The sequence below is a fragment of the Acartia tonsa genome, chromosome 12 (genome assembly GCF_053477335.1).
Source record: "Acartia tonsa isolate MP-2025a chromosome 12, ASM5347733v1, whole genome shotgun sequence".
In the NCBI taxonomy this organism is placed as follows: Eukaryota; Metazoa; Arthropoda; class Copepoda; order Calanoida; family Acartiidae; genus Acartia; species Acartia tonsa.
Window position 1 is genome coordinate 30,111,963 of NC_137271.1, and position 20,676 is coordinate 30,132,638.

The 20,676-nt window shown below is 32.0% G+C and overlaps 1 protein-coding gene across 1 annotated transcript; it reads left to right on the plus strand.

Moving 5' to 3' along the window:
* The first annotated feature begins 989 nt into the window (after positions 1-989).
* LOC145334599 (phosphorylated carbohydrates phosphatase TM_1254-like) lies at positions 990-19,845 on the plus strand. Its single transcript, XM_080180117.1, has 11 exons — positions 990-1,144; positions 2,571-2,662; positions 3,273-3,407; positions 3,754-3,833; positions 4,381-4,456; positions 11,000-11,143; positions 14,539-14,624; positions 16,993-17,103; positions 17,682-17,788; positions 18,380-18,510; positions 18,813-19,845. The coding sequence occupies exons 1-11, from the start codon at positions 1,114-1,116 to the stop codon at positions 18,888-18,890; spliced, it is 1,071 nt and encodes a 356-aa protein (XP_080036243.1). The 5' UTR covers positions 990-1,113; the 3' UTR covers positions 18,891-19,845.
* The last annotated feature ends 831 nt before the right edge of the window (positions 19,846-20,676 follow it).

Sequence of the window (20,676 nt, forward strand, 5' to 3'; positions counted from 1 at the left end):
ATGAATTATGATAATAATACACATCTAAAGTTTGTGATCAATTATTCATTATTGTACATATAATTGTAATGGTTTTGACCCTAGCACCTAGGGCCTCTTTTTTCGATTATTTAAAACCATCCAAATTTATTTCTGAAAATAGCCTAAAACCATCCTGGGACACATGTGAAGCATCCATGAAATGGGGAACTCAATCATAGCTTTATATTTCGCCTAAAAATATCTTCTATAATAAATGGTTTGCTTATGGTAAATGAGTAGAACTTTGACTGTGGTGATCTTTTCAGATGGGCAGGAATCCAGTGCATTATATTTGTCAAACTTTTTTATTAAAATTTAAAAAAAAATTTGAACACTTAATTATTTAAGTAATTTAAAATTAAGGAAGTAACGGCCGTTTAAAGTCAGCTGAAAGTTACAGTTGCATTTACTTGGTTCTTTTCTTACATTTAAAATAAACCTGCATTTTTTAGAAAAACTTATGTAACTCTCTTTATAAATACAAATTTCAAAACTATTCATGTATACCTTAAAAATCTATAGGGAAATAATTAAAATTATTAATCTTGTACTTTTCCAAATGCGTGTTTAGTTCTGAAAACGCGAGTTGGTATTTACGTCAATTGTTGGTCATAATTATCATATTTTGAAAGGTAAGCAATTCCTGCCGAAAAAATAACGCATTAGGACTTTGCATAATCTGGAATAATCTGCTTTTCCCCCATGTAGTTAAATTACTCTTTTAGACCTAATCTCCTAACTAACCTTGCAGTTTTCTTTCAGTTTTACCTCAAATTTGTGAATACAAGAGAGTTAACAAGAGCTATAAGCAAATTTTGTTTTGTATTGCTTCGCTATTTACATATTTGATATTCTTGTTTATTGGGGGATTTTTGGGCAATAGGGGAACTATTATGTCATTAAAAGGGGAAACATCGGAATCTTTGGACTTTGTTCATGCTAGAAAAATTGATAAATATGAGTTGACAAAATGATAACGCAACAGTTTACAATTAGCATCCATATGCATCTCAACTCTATTTAATAAGAGTTTGAACAAATTATCATTGTTTTTATTTCTATAGAATTTATTTTACATTTAAACCAATCAAAATGGTTGCTGTCAGAAGTCATTTTGTTAAAGGTAAATTGTTATTTTTTTTACATTTTTTTAGAATTTGTCGTAGAAGCTTATTGTGCTAATAAAAAATGACGTCATACATTACGAATGACCAATAATAGGTAAATATACATTGTAATTTATCAATGGTAAAATGTATAATGGACTATAATTGGTTATTTGTATTGTATGACGTCATTTTTATTAGGCACTATAAACTTCTTCGATTTTGTATTACTTGATAATAGTACAGCTACTTTATAATTATTATTTTGATATTCTTTCGTGCCTTTTTTATCAGAAGAATAACATAAAAAAAGTATAGGAAGCTAAGTTTATATTAAGTACTATTTGATTTTATCATAAATTTACAAAAGAATTTTTTTAGTTTTTATTTTCATTGTTAATTAAAGTTTAAATCATTAAAAAATAATCGCATTATTTAATCAAATTATAAAAGATTAATATTGCAAAACGTACTTATAAGTTAAAAGATAAGAGGGGGGGTTAGTCTATATAGAGGGAAGGAAAATATTTGCTATGGGAGAGAGAGAAAGGAAAGTATGTCTGACTTTGGAGGATTGGAAAGCATCGTATTTTTCAGACACACACCACATATTATATAGTAAAAACAAAGCAACACTTTTGCTTAAATACAATATCATATAAATTTATATATTACAATAGGTCTGTGAACTGAAAAGACTAGAACCAGTATTCTCTTGAATACAGCAGATTGTGGGGTGTAATTTTATTGTCAGTTTTGACCATTGTAGTTAAGAATAAGTAAAAAGTGACAGTTAAAATCTTTATAAACAACGCAAATACATTTTTTGAAAGTCGCATTTAAACTATAAGATACTGTGAATTCTCAATATTTATTCGTTTTTACAAATAAAAGTGAAGAAATTCCAAAAAAAAGGCTTATTATATTAAAACTTATATTACCTTTGATTTTCTTTTTTTTTTCATCAAAATAATTTTGTAAGCCTATTATTTAAAACATTAAACTTTTAGTGAAAGATAGTATTATATTTTTATTAATGTTATTGGTTTTATACAATATAATTTTTTTGTAAAGAATTGAAGTAAAACCAAAATTATTTATTATTAAATGCTCTGATAAAGTCAAAGAAACAATTACAAATGGTTGCAATCTTATCATATTGATTTAAAAGAGGGGACAATGGGCTGTAAATTAAACTAGTCCCCAAAAGTTGCTACAAAACTTTGGGAGCTTTAGCAAATTTTATTTGTTGCTTAAATAAGTTGAGCGTTCAAACGTTTCAACCACTAATTTTAATCTACATAAGAACTAATTTTGTTTATCATCCTTAGGATGTACATCAATATATCGTCCCTTGTCTTATCCCTGTTTAGATGTTTAGATCCCTGCTTTTTTTAAATATTTGAAAAGTATTATTTGTCATATTTATGAAAATTATTTCAGGTGTTTCACGGCTCTTAGCCGGTCAGAGTAGCCCAGCTACTCAACACTTACCAGCTCTCAGTGTACTTAGTACAGCTGTACCTACAGTACAGGTACAAATAGATAGATAGATAAATAGATAGCACAGCTACTTTATGCAAAGAAAGATGGTTATATGCAAGAAAAACAGATAAATAGGCAACTAATATCAAGAATGATAGACAGATAAATAAGCAGAAAAAAAAGACATCCAGTAGTAATAGACATTTAGATACCCATATAGATTGACATATTGTTTGATGTTCAGAAAGCTAGACATTTAGATAGACAGATAGATGGACAGTTAAATAGCCAGTTAGATAGCCAGATAGGTAGCCTGATAGGTAGCATGATAGATATAATTGATATTCAAAAATCCAGACAGACATATAGACAGAAAATGGACAGATAGATAGATCAGAAGACCATAATATAGAAAATTGCGGATCATGGAAAGAAAACGGAGTAGAGGGTTTCGTCGCATTTTTACAGTAGCCTATTTCTAGACCCTACGAGAGGCTCTAACCCTGCGGGGCAATTATTAATATTTACCTAACCCAACATTAAATAACCTATCTAAAGCTACTGTGTAAATACGACGAAACCCGCTACTTCTTTTTCTTTACATGATCCAAAATTACATATTTGTCTTTTTGAATTAATAATATTTCCCATTTTCTGAAGGTACCTGGCGAGCATAGACAGGTGAGAGGCTTGTACAGTTCCTCCATAACAACGAAGATGCCTGTGTCAGACATACCTGAGTTCTCACCCTCCATGGGAGAAATTTCTCTAGAAGACGCCTTCTTCAAACCACAGGTGTAGTTTTTTTAAGGGTTTTCGAGGAATTTTTAGCATGTGCCCCCAGTGCGTGTTAATCACAGAAACCGCCCCTTTATTTAAAAATTATCAAATAAAGAGGAGAGTTAATTTGTTTGTTTATTACCTTAGGACTTGTTTGGTTAGGTTATAATGGGTATTGGGTAGCCCTGAAGTGTTAGTGCTCTGCAGAGGGTAGATACAGGGAGAAAACACATTTCCCTCTCCTTGTTTTTATAACCTTTGTTTAAAATGTCAAAATAAGTACCGATTAAAAGTTAGGGAATTAAAAATTAACAAAAAGTTCATGTAATTTTGCATCTCGAACATCTTTTAAAATATTTAGGTTGTAATTTTCGACAAAGATGGAACCTTGGTGTGTTTCCACACAATGTGGAACTCTTGGTGCGAGGAACTTGCTAACAGGTGATTAACATCTATACTCATTACTGACAGACAGACTGATAAAAAGACTTCGGCTTCCACAGTAAAATTTGAAAGTGCTGAAAAGTGTCATGTCTGATGTCATAGAAATACGTCTAAAATAGAGAGATGAGAGAAAAAGTGGATAAGTAAACCCCTAAAACTGAGATGGATAATAGACGTATTTTTATGACATCACACATGAAACTTTTCAGCGATTCAAAATATGTTAATATTTGCATAGCTAAATAATTTTTTTTAGTAATTTCAGCTGTCGTTGGGGGTCAACACATCGTAGAATTGACGACCTCTACATCTGCCCTCTAAATATTATTTCATATTTATTTCGCTTATTGGTTATATCTAATTTATGAGTTTGACCAGAGAACAGGAATATATTTAGAATACCAAAAATAAAACAAAACCAAGGCTTAAGTTTGTGTTTGTCAAAATGATCCTGAATATTGTAAATACTCTTCTTGGGTAACTTATTCACTTGTAATTTAAAAATCAAGCAGTTTCGAAGATTTTTAAACTTTACTATTTTTAGAATGAGGTGTGAGACAAATAAGGATATGGACGACAATGTTTACAGACTTATGGGATATGATAAAAAGGCAAAGAAGGTAGAGCATTATTTTGGATTATCAGAAGCACATCTTTTTTATAATAGTATTTTTACAGTATATACATCCATCAAAATGTGAACATAAAACTGTAAATTATACTAGAACTCTTTGTTTTTATAAAAGATTTAATGTTTAATGTTTGCGTTAAAAAAATTTGGTTACTTTATTGGTTGGTTCACAATGTCAAAGCTTTCCACACAGTGGTCCTCAAGGCAAAAGAAGTTTGACAAAACCTACCATAAAAACGGACTATATGGCCATCATATATAAAAATTATAAGTTGGTGTATATTTTTTTGTCCAAAATTGTACATAAATTTCAGGAATAAATATTAAGAACCATCAATTGCTACATTTTACATGTGTAGTTTTAAATTTCCTATATTTATGGTTGTGTAGGAGCCTCAAAAAAGCTAAACCTACCATTGTAAAGCATGTTGAACACTCTATCCAAATAAATCTACGACTTTAAAAAAAAAATTGACTTAAAAGGCTTGCACAGGATTTATGTTAGGTGTAATAAATTTCACCAAAAATGTTTTCTTTCCTACAAAATTTGGAGTAGAAGGGAGGTTACAAAGCAGCAATAGTTATCACATGTCCTGTTTCAACACCAATCTATGGAGGGGGTGTGCCCCCCCCCCCCAAAAAAAAATGGTGCAGGGCTTAGGTGCCCCCCCCTTTCCCCCCTAAAAAGGGAGGGGGGTAACATTTTGATAGTTAAAATTAATGCAAAATTTAAAAATTTAAAAAAATATTTTTTTCAAAACTCAACAAGATATAACATACCCCCCCCCCCTGGCCCCCCTCCCCTATCCCATATCTATGGGGAATAATTCACAGTTGGGGGAGAGGGGGGGGTGTAAAAAGTGCATGAAGAGTCATCATCATTGCCTTTTAGTTCTCGGCAGAACGTAGGCCATGCACAATGGTTCTCCAATCTTCCTTTGTTTGGGCACGTTTTGAGGCAAAGCTGAAAGATGGAATTTTTAAATCTTTCAGTTCACTTAAAGGGACTGTAAAAGTAAATTTTTCTCATCTTAATATCAAATCTTAACATTATCTCATTCATAATATCTCACAGATAGAGCAAAACGCGCTATTGTTTGCTTAAAAAACGGCTTTTTCCGACGATTATTATAAGGTACAGGGAAAGGTAGAAATTTTACGTATTATATAAAATGTGAAAAAAATTCTTTTTTTCTCCCATTATAGCTAAAATTAAACTTTTTCACATAGTTCTTGATTTTTCCTAACGGTTAAGCTAACTTTTAACATAATCCTTGCTTTAAACCAATGTATAGTTACTTAGAAATTGATAAAATAAGCAATATTTTTTATTGAAAACCAAATACAATAACAAAGCTAGAAACTGTTTTTTTTTAGTATCCAATTAACTTTAGATGGCCCATCTCTCGCCCACCTTTAATTACAAAATTTGTAAATAATAAAGATGCAATATTTCTTTATAAACAGTCTGATAAAAGTGTAAACTAATTCTCCAAAGTGGGTTGGTTATAGTCCAACACAATAAAAAAGGATATTATCACTTCAAATAATCTCTGAGATTCAACCCTTTGTAAACAGTAAGGTATTTTTTTTGTCAATAATACAAACTTAAAATAAATCTTTATTACTTAATTTCTACGTTATTATAGCATGAATTAATAAATGCTTAACAGTAAGTAAATAGTTTAAACTATATGTGAAAAGTTAAATATCCCTACAAACATTTTAAAAAAGAAAAAAGTTCAGATTTTCCCTGTTTTCCAGTTTTCCCTCCCAAAATACCAAAAAATCAAGGCATAAATCCTTGATATTTTTGTTAATACGACGTTTTTAGTTGATCAGTTTATTGAAAGGTGATTAGAAAATGTTAAGATTTGATAATATGATGAGAAATTTTTACCTTTACACTCCCTTTAAGTGTTCCCTCCTCCAGGTTGTTTTTGGTCTACCTGGTTTCCTCTTTCCTATTTGGGGGTTCCAAGTCAAGGCCTGGATATATCATCATGCCCTTTCCTTAGTGTGTGCCCCAACCATTTCCTCTGTTTAATTGTCAGTTTAATGTCTGATATGTCACTGCACTCTAGAAGCTCAGCATTTGTGATCTTATTTGGCCAAAAGATCTAGTGGATTCCCCTGAGACATTTATTGATATATGTCTGTAGCTTGGAGACCACTGCTGTGTTTAGGAACCAAGTTTCAGCCCCATACAGCAAAACAGAGAGAACATCTTAACTTGGTCTTTATGGAGATGTTGTTGGAATTCCAAATTTTGTTCAGGCTGGCAAAGGCTGTCCTAGATTTGTTAATTCTAGCTTTAACATCTGTTAAAGTGCCTTCAGCTTCATCAATTTTACTTCCAAGATACTCAAAACAATCTACATCCTCAAGAATTTGGTCTCCAATAGTAATTGGTTTTTGGGAATTTGCATTTAATTTGAGTATTTTGGTTTTAGGAACATTAATTTCTAGTCCAATTTTCTTGGAAGTTTCAGCTATCATGTTAGTCCTTCTTTGCATTTGACTTCTATTGCTTGTTAACAAAGCAATATCATCAGCTAAGTCCAAAACTCCCAAATATTTTGGATTGCCAAATAGCTCCCAGCTTTATACATTACATTTCCACCTCCTTTATGAAAGATAGCTTTAATAATATTGATTATCTCTTCTGGAATGCCGTAGTGTCGGCAGATTTTCCAGAGAGATCTTCTGTCTAAAGAATCAAATGCTTTTTTGTAGTCAATGAAGTTTACAAAGAGCTCAGAGTTCCATTCCTTGGATTGCTCTATGATGATTCTTAGAGAGGTTACCTGATCAATATTGGAAGGGTTTAGTCTAAATCCAGCCTGATTAGGTCTTAGCTTTTCTTTAACCTTTTTCTTTATTCTATTAAGAAGAATCTTACTAAAGATAGGGCTAGGTACTGAAAGAAGCATTATCCCTCTGTAGTTTCCACTTTGGGTCAAGTGTCCTTTTTTGGCTATTAATGAGATATGTCCATTCTTCCAGTCCTCTGGGCATAACTCATCATTCCATATCTTTGTGATCAAAGGTAGGAATGCCTCAGCTGATGTATCTAGGTCTGCTTTTATGACCTCAGCTGGTATGTTATCAGGTCCAGTGGCCTTGTCATTTTTCAAATTTTCAATGGCCTCTTTGATTTCCAATAGATTTGGCGCTTGACAGTCAATGTCAAGTGCATCTGAGGGTGGAATCTCAGTTTTTTCCTCTGGAACTGTAAGATTTAGCAGTTCAGTGAAGTGCTCTGCCCATCTATTTAGAATATCTTCATTAGTTTTAAGGAGTGAATCCTGATGTGTGATCCTGATTTGTGTACTTTACCTGCAATGCTCTTAGTAATCTCATAGACATCTTTCATTCTATTTTGATTAGCAGCATTTTCTGCTTGCATAGCCAGGTTTTCCAAGTGTTCTTTTTTGTCAATTCTGACACTTCTTTGGATTTCCCTGCTAAGCATCTTATACAGGTCTTTATCTTCTGGAGAGTTTCTAGAAAGTGTCTTTTGTCTTACATCTCTTCTTTGATCCATGAGATCAATGGATCTTTTAGTGATCCACGGCTTTTGGTTAGCCTTTTTGAAACCTAATTATTCTTGGCTAGTATCATTACAAACTTTTTTGATACTTTGCCCAATACCTTCAACTCCATCTTTCTCTTGAAGAGTCAACAACTCAAATCTGTTCTTTTGAGTGAGCTTAAACTCTTGTAGCTTTTCAGAGTTTTGAAGGGTTGTTAAAGGGGTTAGGGTTTGAGTCCTGCTTTTTATATCTAAGCTGAACTTTAGAAGATAGAAGATAATAGTCTGAATGGTCCTCTTTCAACCCTGACATCAAGAAGAGAACCTTTTATACATCTAGATATACAGATGTGGTCTATCTGTTTAAAGGTTCTTTGATCTGGTGATCTCCAGGTGGCAGTATGAATCTTCTTGTGTTTAAAGATGGTTCCACCAATGACAAGTTTGTTTTCAGTACAAAAACTTACAAATCTATCACCATTGTCATTTTCCTTGCCATTACTTAAGCCTAGGCCATATTTGCCCATGACTTCTTCTAAATTCTCATTATTACTCCCCTCTTGAGCATTGAAATATCCTAGGAGCATGGTCAGGTCCTTTTCTTTATGACCATTCTAAAATACTGAGTCAAGCTGGTCATAAAATTCGTTTTTGACCTCTGTATCTGCTTGTTCTGTAAGAGCATATACTACTATAATTCTCAGATTGATGTTTATATCTGAGGATTTGAAGTAAGCCTCCATGATTCTTGGACCATCGGGTTGGCAACTGATCATGGCCTGCTCTGCTTGCTTGGTCAGCATAAGAGCCACCCCTTGCTTATGTCCTAGATTCTCATTCATATGGCCTGAGTAAAGTATTTTCAAGCCAGAATGATGTTTAAACTCTCCATTATTTGTCCACCTTGATTCGGTGATAGCCAGGATATCAACCCTGGCTTTAAGCATTTCTCAGCAAATGTTTTCTTTCTGGCCTGACTGAAACATTGTCCAAACATTCCAGGTGCAAATTTTTGCTGGTCTGCAGGAATTCAGAATCATCTGCCTGACTAGTCCTTTAGCGGTTTCTCAGCCAAACATCATATTGTTGTTTCCAACCTCTACTTCGTTCCCGAGCCCAAAGTTAAATTGGTCTTTACTTTGTGCAGATTGAACATGAGCAGGTTTTTTTCTATGGAAGGATTGTTAGCCCCACCCAAACCCCCTGAACTGGGGGAAGTTACCAGAATTTAGAAGGGGAAGAGTTAAAAAAGATGAAAAAAATTCCCAGAGATGTCTAAGGAGGTGGGGGGAGGGGTTGAAATCACCCCCCCCTAATTTTTAAAAAAAGATATATAGCAGATAATACCCCCCACCCCATAAAAGTGTTACCCCTGGGGTAAATATATTTTAGGAAAATAAAATAAATTTCAGCACTTTTCATGCACTTTTTACACCCCCCCTCTCCCCCAACTGTGAATTATTCCCCATAGATATGGGGTAGGGGAGAGGGGCCGGGAGGGGGGCCAGGGGGGGGGTATGTTATATCTTATTGAGTTTTGAAAAAAATATTTTTTAAATTTTTAAATTTTGCATTATTTTCAACTATCAAAATGTTACCCCCCTCCCTTTTTAGGGGGGGAAAGGGGGGGGCACCTAAGCCCTGCACCATTTTTTTTTGGGGGGGGGGGCACACCCCCTCCATAGATTGGTGTTGAAACAGGACATGTGATAACTATTACTGCTTTGTAACCTCCCTTCTACTCCAAATTTTGTAGGAAAAAAACATTTTTGGAGAAATTTATTACACATAACATAAATCCTGTGCAAGCCTTTTAAGTCAATTTTTTTTTTAAAGTCGTAGAATTATTTGGATAGAGTGTTCAACATGCTTTACAATGGTAGGTTTAGCTTTTTTGAGGCTCCTACACAACCATAAATATAGGAAATTTAAAACTACACATGTAAAATGTAGCAATTGATGGTTCTTAATATTTATTCCTGAAATTTATGTACAATTTTGGACAAAAAAATATACACCAACTTATAATTTTTATAAAAAATTTTTGGCACAAGGTAGAAAAAATGCAAATATACCAAATTAAATGTATGTAAGTGTATTTTTTGCATTTGTCATCAAAAGGATCACTGAACATAAGAAAAATCCTGAAAAATTTACATCAAAATACCCTAGTGAAAGCCTTTCTGAGAATAGATTTATCAATAAATTTTCTCCCTTTGGTTACAATTTTCCTTGTAGAGCAAAAAGTAAGAAAGCTACAAAAAATTTAAAGCTAAGTCTGAAATTGTCATTCAATAGGCTTTCCAATGGTAGGTTTAGCTTTCATGAGTCTTTCATACAGCCAAAGTTATAAAGATTTGAATCCAAAGCAACAAAATCGCGACAAACAACCTTGATTTTTTAGGGAATTTGGTCTGTTAACTTTAAAATGGAATAAACCCCAAGAAGGAACAGCTATGATTTTAAGAAAATCAGTTCCTGGCCCTCCAATGTGTATATTTGATGGACATATAGTCCGTTTTTATGGTAGGTTTTGTCAAACTTCTTTTGCCTTGAGGACCACTGTGTCCAACCAATAATTATGATGTACAGAAAGGGCAATTTTGTTACACATCATAGATTTTTCGACGATTGTCTTATCCATAAAGATTCATAAGGTTTTAAAAGTTACAAGAAAATAAAATATTTCAAATTCTAGCAAAATTTTTATTCTGCCCCCCCCCCCCCCAAAAAAAAAGCTTGTTTTCATAATGGATATATTATTACTTAGATGTTTAACCAGATTTCCATCTTCTCTAATTAAGTGAAACTCGCAGTGGGCTAAAATAACCCCCATCCAATCCCTTTACCCTATCCCCTCCCCTCCCACTGTATGACCAACAAATGTATTCATTGTTAGCAACCTAAATTGACGACAATTTTTTCCCTTGTCACAATATCTGCTTACATACTATATCTATTAATGTTGTCATTGACTAAATCTTAAATTCATTACAGGTGCGCATGGGTATGCTTGCAGAGAAGACCCACCCCTACATCAAGGAGAAGGTTGTAGAGATGTTGGAGACCCAGGGATTCTCCAACTGGGAGGCCAAGAATGTTGTCAACAAAACCTGGAGGGATACCCCCAATGATATGCAGGTTAGATATATAACATTCCTTTATAGAAGGATTAACGGCTACACGCACTAGGAGCACTTAAGTTTGGTGGGCAAGTCGACACCCCTACCCTTAACTTACAATTTAAGTTTTAAAAATATTTTTTGAGGAGGGAGGGGGGTATTTTGTTTTGTGGGTAATTTTCCTTGGAAGGGTGGAATTCCCTCCCCAAAAATACTCATATTGGTTTAGTGATTACGCTTTAAGATTATTAAAAAAGCTTTCCTAGATTTATAATAATAGGACCAAAACTAATTTAAGCATATTAAACGGCAAAAATATGATAATTTATTGTAAGAGGTCATATAAAAGTTCTTAAACAACTGCTTTTTTTTAAAAATTATGAATTTAAATCTATTCCTGTTTTTATTAAACTTTTTTTGCATTTAGTTTCAAAGGATTGCAATTATCTTGCACTTGTTGAAACTGTTTTCCTTATATGTCATTATTTTTCCAAGGACTTCTATTGATAGAAATATGAATGAGGGTGTCCCTATTTAAGTACATCCCCAATGATGATACACAAAATTACCCCCTCTGTAGATAACAATAAGTAGTTAAAACGTTTGGACACTTAACTTTATGAACCAACTAATTAAAACTTAACAATAGTCCCCAAAGTTGTTGGACCAACCTATAAGAAAACATTATTGTGAGACTTTGGGGACTAGTTAACAAACAGCCCAATATACCCTTCTTCTCTGAGATTACCGAATTTTAAGTGGGAAAAAATGAACCTGCTTCTTTGTCAGGTGTGTAACATTACTTGTAAATAAAAAGTAGAAATGCCTTGGGTCTAAATATGTACAAAAATTTATAATTATTGATTTTTATTCATCCACATGTTGAAAACCTAAAATGAATATTATAAATAAAAATGTTTAAAAAGAAAGAATTAGCATTTCCCATTTTTCCTCTTTATGTCTGGTTAAATCAAGATTTTAGATTATGCTTCAGTTTTTTTAATTTTATCCAAACATTGTAAATACAATCAAGAATGTTTGTGTTTTCAAAACAATGTTATATAAGAGCTGTTTTTTTACCAAGAATGACCACATACCAAAACTAATCCTTTTAATATTATTTTGACCCCTATTTTTAATACTTGCTTTTCTATTTTATATAACAAGCGGCTGCACCATCAGTATGTAGGGACTCTGTTTTCAAAGGGGTATAAAAAAGCCTTTAAATCATAAAAGAGCTTAGATACAAAAATAATGGCCTAAACCACCCCGGGACATTTGTAAAGCTTCCTAAAATGAAGAACTCAATCGGTTTAGTAGTTATTGAAATCTCAAGCTTCAGACAAAAAATCTTACTACTTTTATATAATAGGATAGGATATTTAGGTATAAAAATCTTATAGTATGGGATATAGCTTTTATAAAGTCAAATTTAATACTCACCTTAATCAATAGGTATAGCATAGTGGATAAATTCTTCGTCAATTTAGATTGCTAATAAGGAGCTCATTTGTTGGTCAGTTCGTTCATAAAGTAGGAGGGAAGGGGATAAAGTAAAGGGGGTGGATGGGGGGTACCATTATTTTAGCCAGCTGCGAGTATTACTTTATTAAAAAGGTGGTTCAACATCCAAGTAATTATATATCAATTACTTAATCATACATAACTATTTCTGAGTAGCTGCGCTACTGAAAACAATTTTATTGTTGCATCAACTGACAGTTATCAGCTGACTTGCTGATTTTAATGTTATTGATATGATAACATACTCAGAGATTCAGGCATAGGAAAATGAAAGATAAAATAATTTTTCCCCTTGATAATTCATAAACCTTCATAAAGGGTTTATAAAAGATAAGGTTTGTTTTTGTTTAGATTAAAAATAATGAATAAAACTAAATTGCATTTTGTTTTGAATGAATATAATCTATCTATCTTTCAGTCTATTTGTCTATCCCTTTCTTTAAACATACACACTCAAAAACACGTGTTGAACTTTGAAATATTCATTTGTTTCATAAAATAGGAATTTTCCAGTCAAAACTGTACAGCTATATTTAATTGTTTTATCCTTGGATTTTTTTTTATAAAAGGATATTTTGCTAAAATTGTCTTTACACTTCATGAAAAAAAATGACTTAAATACTATAATTACTATAATTGGCACTAGCGGCTACGCCCCTAGAGGCCTCTAGGGGCACTAGAGGAGAGGAGAGGGGAATTTCATAACCAAATTTCTTATTTTAGATTTTAAAAGAAAAAGTTTTGAAAAATTTTGGGGTGCCCCCCCCCCTAATTTTTAATTTAAGTTAAAAAAATTTAAAAAAAAATTTTTTTTGGGGGGGAGTTTCATTTTTGGGGGGTTGGGGGTGTCTCACCCCCCAAGAAAATAGTTATAAACCTTCCCGGGACCTATGAGAAGCTACTCTGTTAAGGAGAACCCGATCGGTTCTGTGGTTAGCGGTATCAAAGATAGAATTTTTCACTAGAGAATCTGGGAGAAAATACGTCCCTTTTTAAACCAGTTTCTTATTTTTTCTAAAACAAACAAAGGCTGTACTAAAGTCTAAAGAACAAGGCTATTCTTAGAGCAGTTTGTCATTATAATATTATCAGATTATATAATTAGATCCTCTCACTCATTGGCTGACAACTTTGGGAACTTTTTTAGATTGTTGATTCAAATTTTAAACCAATTATTTAATTTTATCATTATTGAGGAAATAAACCAATTTTTCGTCAATTGTCTTATACATTTAAGATTACTGTATATCATGTAAAACGGGAGGCATTTCGCAGGTTTTTTTTGTTTGACCGAAAGTTTAGGGGGGTAGTTCAGCACCTCCCCTTTTGTTTTATGGCTCACAAAAATACTCCTGTAATTGATAACAAGAGGAAAATATTTTTCAGCAGCCAAAAACTGTAGGGTAAATAGTTAATCTCATATTATGATTATCTTAAAAAAAACTAGCGGCCCCGCGCCCCTAGAGGTCTCTACCTTAGATTTTCAATTTTAAAAAGAAGAATCAAAATTTCTCTTTATGGGGGTTGAGTTACTATTCCCTAATATAGTTTAAAACCTTTCCTGGACATATAAGTAGCTTCACTTTAAGGAAGACCCGTATCTGTTGATCGGTTAGCGAGATTCTTCCCTACAGACAAAAAATCTTATTACTTTGTAAAATAGGACTAGTGGAAGCGCCCTAGCATCTAAGGGCTCAATGTTCAAAGAGTTAGATGAAAATAGCCAAAAACCTTACCACAACTTGAATCTAAAAAAAAGCCTTAACCATCATAGGTTATATGTGAAGCTTCCCTGAAATGGAGAAGCCAATCGGTTTAGTAGTTATAGATATCTAAAGCTATATACAAAAATATTACTGCTTTTTATAACAGGATATGAATTTTGTTTAGATCAAGATGACCGGAAACCTGCGAACACTTTTCCAGAGATTAAAAGACAGAAATATCAAGATTGCTATTTGTACCTCAGACTCAAGGTAGATATTGTTAGATAGAGACATCAATAATCTACATAGATAGCTATTTGTACATAATTTTTTGGGTAGATTATTTTTATAGATAAAAAACCTATTTGTGATGGAAATCAATATATATATAAAGTTTCGATATGTGTATAGAGACACTTAGATTAATAATTACCCAAACTTATATCTTTATTTTATTCATTAGTCTCTAGAGTTACAATGCCCCTAAAGGCTGCTCATTGCAGAGTTTGTTGGAGGGGGCACTTACCGCCATAAACATAGAAATTACATTTAGTATTAAAATTTTAAGGAATTTTGAACTAAAATCATAATAGATAATCTATATGAAGCATCTCTGAAAAGGAGAGTAATAATTTGTATATAAGTTAATATAACATAGCGGCGGACCAACGGACATTGAACACACTAAAAGATATTTATCTAATTTTTAATGCAGATATTTAATTATTTTATCTGTTAATGCATGGGTAAAGGAATAGTCATTTAGACAAAAAAAAAGATTAGATCTTACGAAAATATTTTTTGATGCATATATTTTTTTATTTATATTGAGGATGGTAGGCCCCACACGAGTAATAGTTTTTTTAATAGAAGCTCTTTATAGTGCATATAAAAAAGGAGATAAATCAAAATTTTAGCCGAAGTATCCCTAATGACGTTTGATTAGAAAAGTATTTAATCATAAAATGACGTCATTCGGGATTTTTCAGCCAAAAGTTTTTTTAATTTATCCCCTTTTTTATAGGCATTATAAAGACCCTCCTCTCAATACCCTTCCCCCCTCTCCCCTCAAAAAGTTAGTTCCCTCTAATAATTACTTATTAAAAGTTAAGCTTTGAAATTAACCTTTAAATTAAAGTTATGATAAATAACCAGATTCTATGTTTAATTGTTTAACTATCCATATCTCCTGTAATATATGTATTTATCCAAGTGCAAAAAAACAAACATGCATAATAACAATTGGCCACCAAACGACTCTGTTAATATTTTTTTGCAAACATTGTTTGCCAATGTAGACTTAGATCGGCAATTTTAGCATACATATTATTAGCAATTCTCTAAAAAAAAATAGGAAATAAGTTTTTGTTTAAGTAACATCCAGCAGACAACAACCCTTTGATTGCACAACCTTTGTCTAGAGGACCTAACTGTGCTTTGTGATTATCTTCGCCATTTAAGTGGAATTTAAAGATAGATCAATTGTTTATTTTTTGTCTGTGTCTGTTGTTAATGTATCTAGATGCGCATATTTATCCGGAAATATAGACCAAAGTCAAACAAAACAGTTTTTAATCTTATTATTTTTTGTGCTACTTTTAGTTTCATAAGAATACTATGCATCTGACACAAATTTAAATGTAAATGATTTATCTAATATAATTTGGCAATTTTACTTTCATAGTATAAGGACCACAAACACATACTTAAAAATCTTTTTAGAATTTAAAAAAACCTAGGAGCGGGGGTTGGTGGTGGTTAAGTAATCCATTTCCCTGTGGCCTTTTTCCTGGAAGGGTTAACCTACCCTCCTCGAAATAATAATTAACCTACCCAGGACGTATTTAAAGCTTCCTAAAAAGACAACAATCGAACAATTAGATCTTTTGGTACAAATCGAAAAAAAGACATACGACATACTCCCTGTGTAATATAAGTATGTGATTTAATAATCAAGAACCTCTATTTACATAATTTGCAAATAATAATTATAAAAACTAAGCCTCATAAATAAGTGTGAATTCTAATTGTTAAAACGGCCACTAATTTGATAATTAATTTACCCAGGCAACCTACTATTCCTAGTTTGCTAATGGTTGCAGAGACCAATATATTATTACATTTAAAATAGGAAATACAACCACAAAAGGAATTTAAAATATGTGCTTCCACGGATAAGGCAGTGTCAAAACTTTTCAACCAATAATTATGATATACATAAAATGTAATGTTAAACATTTTGTGGATTTACATAAATTTTTCGATCATTGTCCTTCAAGATCTATTGGGTTTTAAAAGTTTTAGCAAAATTGATAGGAAAAGGTTTTTCATCCGATGCCTTATTTCTGTACCTTATGCATAGAACATTAATGTTTAATTAGCTGTATATTTTGTGGACATATTAAAATTATGTATTACAATAGATTATATTCAGGAAGCGAAAGGACATTAGACTGTAAATTACACTGGTACCTAAAGTTTTTTTAACCCACGTTCTATTACAAATGGGTAATTTTAAATATCATTATTTGGGATGTACATCAGTTTATCTTCCAGTATCTTATACCTTGAGATTCCTGATAATACTGCAAAGGCAGCCTTTTTTATTTGACTCATTCAAATTCATTTTGCTCTGCAGGGAAGGCACCGAGGAGTTTTTGGAGCGTCTCCATTTATCAGATTTGGTTGACATAGTTGTGTGTGGAGATGACCCACAGTCAAAATCAAAACCAGATCCTCATAATGCCAGGTATAAGTTGCGCCAGCAAGTTTGACCGCCTGATCAACGATCTACCATTTGACTGTTCGGCAAGTTATAAGTTAATATGAGTGTGTGTATATGTGGGGTGGTGGGGGGGGGGGGGGTATTAACCATTGACCAAATGACCGTCAAATGATGAGCCTTGGATAAAGCAAGTAAAGATATGCTTGACATAGTTGATTTATTATTACTTAAGTCTTACACCAGATTATCATATACTCTATTAAAGTGAAACTTGAAGCGGGCTAACATGATAATTCCTTCTGGATGAACGTACTGACTAATAAATTACAGGGGAAATAGCAACCAAAATTGACACCAATTTTCTCATTTCATAATATCCACGTATATTCAACATCCATTTTGGCATGGTTGTACATATGTGGAATTGATCCATATATAAAAAAGTTTCCGCTCTTTTCATAAATACACAATATATGTTCTAGGCAGGTTTTAATCTTTTTTTGCTATAACATAGGCACAGAACGATTTGAAGTTACAAATACATACATTATACATATATACAGAATTATAAAACAAAAATAAACTTAAAATAATTTTTTTAGATATATCTGTGAGCAGTTGAATATCCAGTTGAGTGAGGCCATCATGGTGGGGGATACTCCTGCCGACACTATCATGGGACAGTCTGCTAATCTGGGGCTAACAATTGGTGAGTAGCTTCGCTTCTATTTTAGAGATAAAAAATACCTTTAATTATTATAAATATAAAAAATCTATAAAATGGATTTCAACTCCTACAAGTATTAATTTAAGATTGAAATGTAATAAACAAAGTAGTAATAATCTTGACTAACGAAGTTCTTCATATATAAAGAATGTTTTAGTTTATGTAGCTTTTCAGAAATTATTACCATTTTTTTCTAATTTACAAAATAAAGATAAAAAACATCTTTTTTGTTTATAATTTGAAATTATATTTAAAAAGAAATTGGAAATTTTATGTGATTTTAAAACTTTTTTGTTATTTGTAATACTGCCATCTACCGTTTAATTTTAATATAATGATTTATCGAATAACTATTATTTAACCCTTTGTAGCAAATTAGAACTTATTTAAAAGAGCCAGTACTCCAATATCCACTCTAAGTGCATTTAAAGAGCTGTTATTTCGAAAATAGCCTTAAACCATATAATGGCATTTACAAAGCTACATCTAACATCTACAAAAATGTTTGGAAATTTACTTTAAACTAAAAAAAATAACCACCTAATAATCTAGTAATATTTTTTTTGATTTTAGGAGTCCTTACTGGAGTAGGCACCGAGGCAGACCTAACCCATGCAGATCTTATAGTTGATGATGTGACACAAGTTGTCGAACTTATCACCCCAAGCCAAGATAATAAAGCTAGAGAGTGGCATAGTGTACAGGTATGGTTTAGTTTTAGTAGCGCAGCTACTTCAAAATAATCGTGTGTTTGTAAGTCTGCTTTAAATGGACATACTGATGTTTTGGTAATGATTGTACAGTTGCTATGGTTTCTAAATTGTACCTAACTGTTAAAGGATTCGTGATGGTAAAATTTTAATATGGCTCAATTAAAAAGCACTGAATTAACCATAAGAACTATACGTTACGAATAAACAAACCTAAATGTTGAAAAACTTCGATTCTAAAACAGTTCTATAACATGTTTGAAATGCAGGTTTCGCATAACTTTATATTTTTCCAGGTAACAGCAAGAGGTTTATTCAAGATAGCGGAGCGAAGTGTCATGATTCATAAACAACAGAAGCAAGCCCAAGCTTAAATTCAACTCATCAAGACAACTTTATTTCATCAGATCATGAATACAGGGATAAAGGAATACAATTAGAAAATTAAATCCGTTAAAAAATCTGCAAGATGATGAATTCTAAGCTTTTTACAACACAATTTGCGTGCTAAAAATTTACATTGTCCTTTATCCCTATTCTATACATAAATACGTAGAAATTATTGTAAAACTGCATTTTATGTTTATATATCTAAATACTTTATTATTTATTTATTCAAATCAAAATTTTCTTTGAAAATTTTCACCCAATCATGTTCATAATGTAAAATTTTTACTTCATGTTCATTTTCGCAAAGTTTAAACTTTAATAAAGCAAAATAGAATTATTTTATTTTAAGCAAAAATTTAGCAATAATGTTCTTTTTTGCTATTTAGTAAATAATGTAGGTATTTCATGCCTATTTTATAATAAATCATTCTATTGCTTGTTATTTACTAAAACGAGTAAAATTAGGCTTTATTATTTAATATCAAAGATTATTTTTAATGTATTTACTCCTGATTATTAAATATTAAATGATTAAGCCTAATAACACTTTATTTTAGAGAAAAAGAATGGTACATATAATCAAGTATTGTAAGTCTGAAAGAGTTCTATATATTTTGTTGAGAAAAAATGTCTGATATTCAGATTTTTAAAGTACAGTATGACCTTAAACTGATATAGAAATTATAGAAATGAGATCAGCCAATATTTTTTTATTATAATTTAGTGGATTTTTTATATAAATATTTAGTTTTTATTCCAAGATTGAGAAAAAAATACAAAAATATAACCTAAGAAAATATAACTTTTTAGGACCATACTGTAAATAAAAAAAAGAGATAAATATTTTTATTTTAGTGTCCTTAGCTTCAGTCTGTATCAGATTGACTTGAAAGGGAAAATAAAACAGAAAAAATAAAGCTATATCCTACTAATAACAAAGACGTTCTTGTTTATTCCAGGTTTCTAGCACGGTAAAAAAAACAAGGCCGAATGTATTTATAAGTAGCGCAGCAAAAGCATCCTTTCAATTTTGAAAAATGGCAATTGTACCCAAAGTTTTAAAAACATATTTTCTAATTTGTTGGCTTACAAACTTATCGTTGTACAAATCTTAAAACCTCAACTTTTGCAACAATATTTCTAATCCATGGATACTTTTGTTTATCGTAACCTAAGTGTACAATGTAAAGTAATTTTCTTTGCCTTATCCCTTAAGATTCCCTAATAATGAGTGCTATTGTGTCTTTTTATTGAAAGTGCAGTAACAGAAATAACTGCTAAATAACTCTCCTTCCGTGTGTGTTAAAATTCCTTTCGGTTACACATTTTATTATTTTATTGTTCCGCTAGTCAAATTAGGAGAATTCTTAATAGTAACCAGGATGTGCCTGTAAATCGGCAAAGATCAATAAATAGCCATTTTTTGTAAGAACCCCCTCCCCCCCCCCCCTCACATCTGTTTTTTAGCTTTAGTCTTGATAACAGATCTATAGTATAGATGTATATACAGACAACTACCTCCCTTCATTTTTCAAAGACCTCTTTCGTCTGCTTCTAAATAATTTTCTGCTACGTAGATGTGTTAATATATGCGATACCATTGGTTGATCTTCAATAACCCAATAGGAAGGTTGAACAAGACGATTGCGATGAGGAGATACAGTTATTTAACCCTTTCTCCCTCTAGTGTTTTACTCTAAGTTCTTGATATCGGTGAGGTGCTCGGTTGGAGCTTAGGTGCAAATCGAGGTATTGAGGGTGGTGGGGACA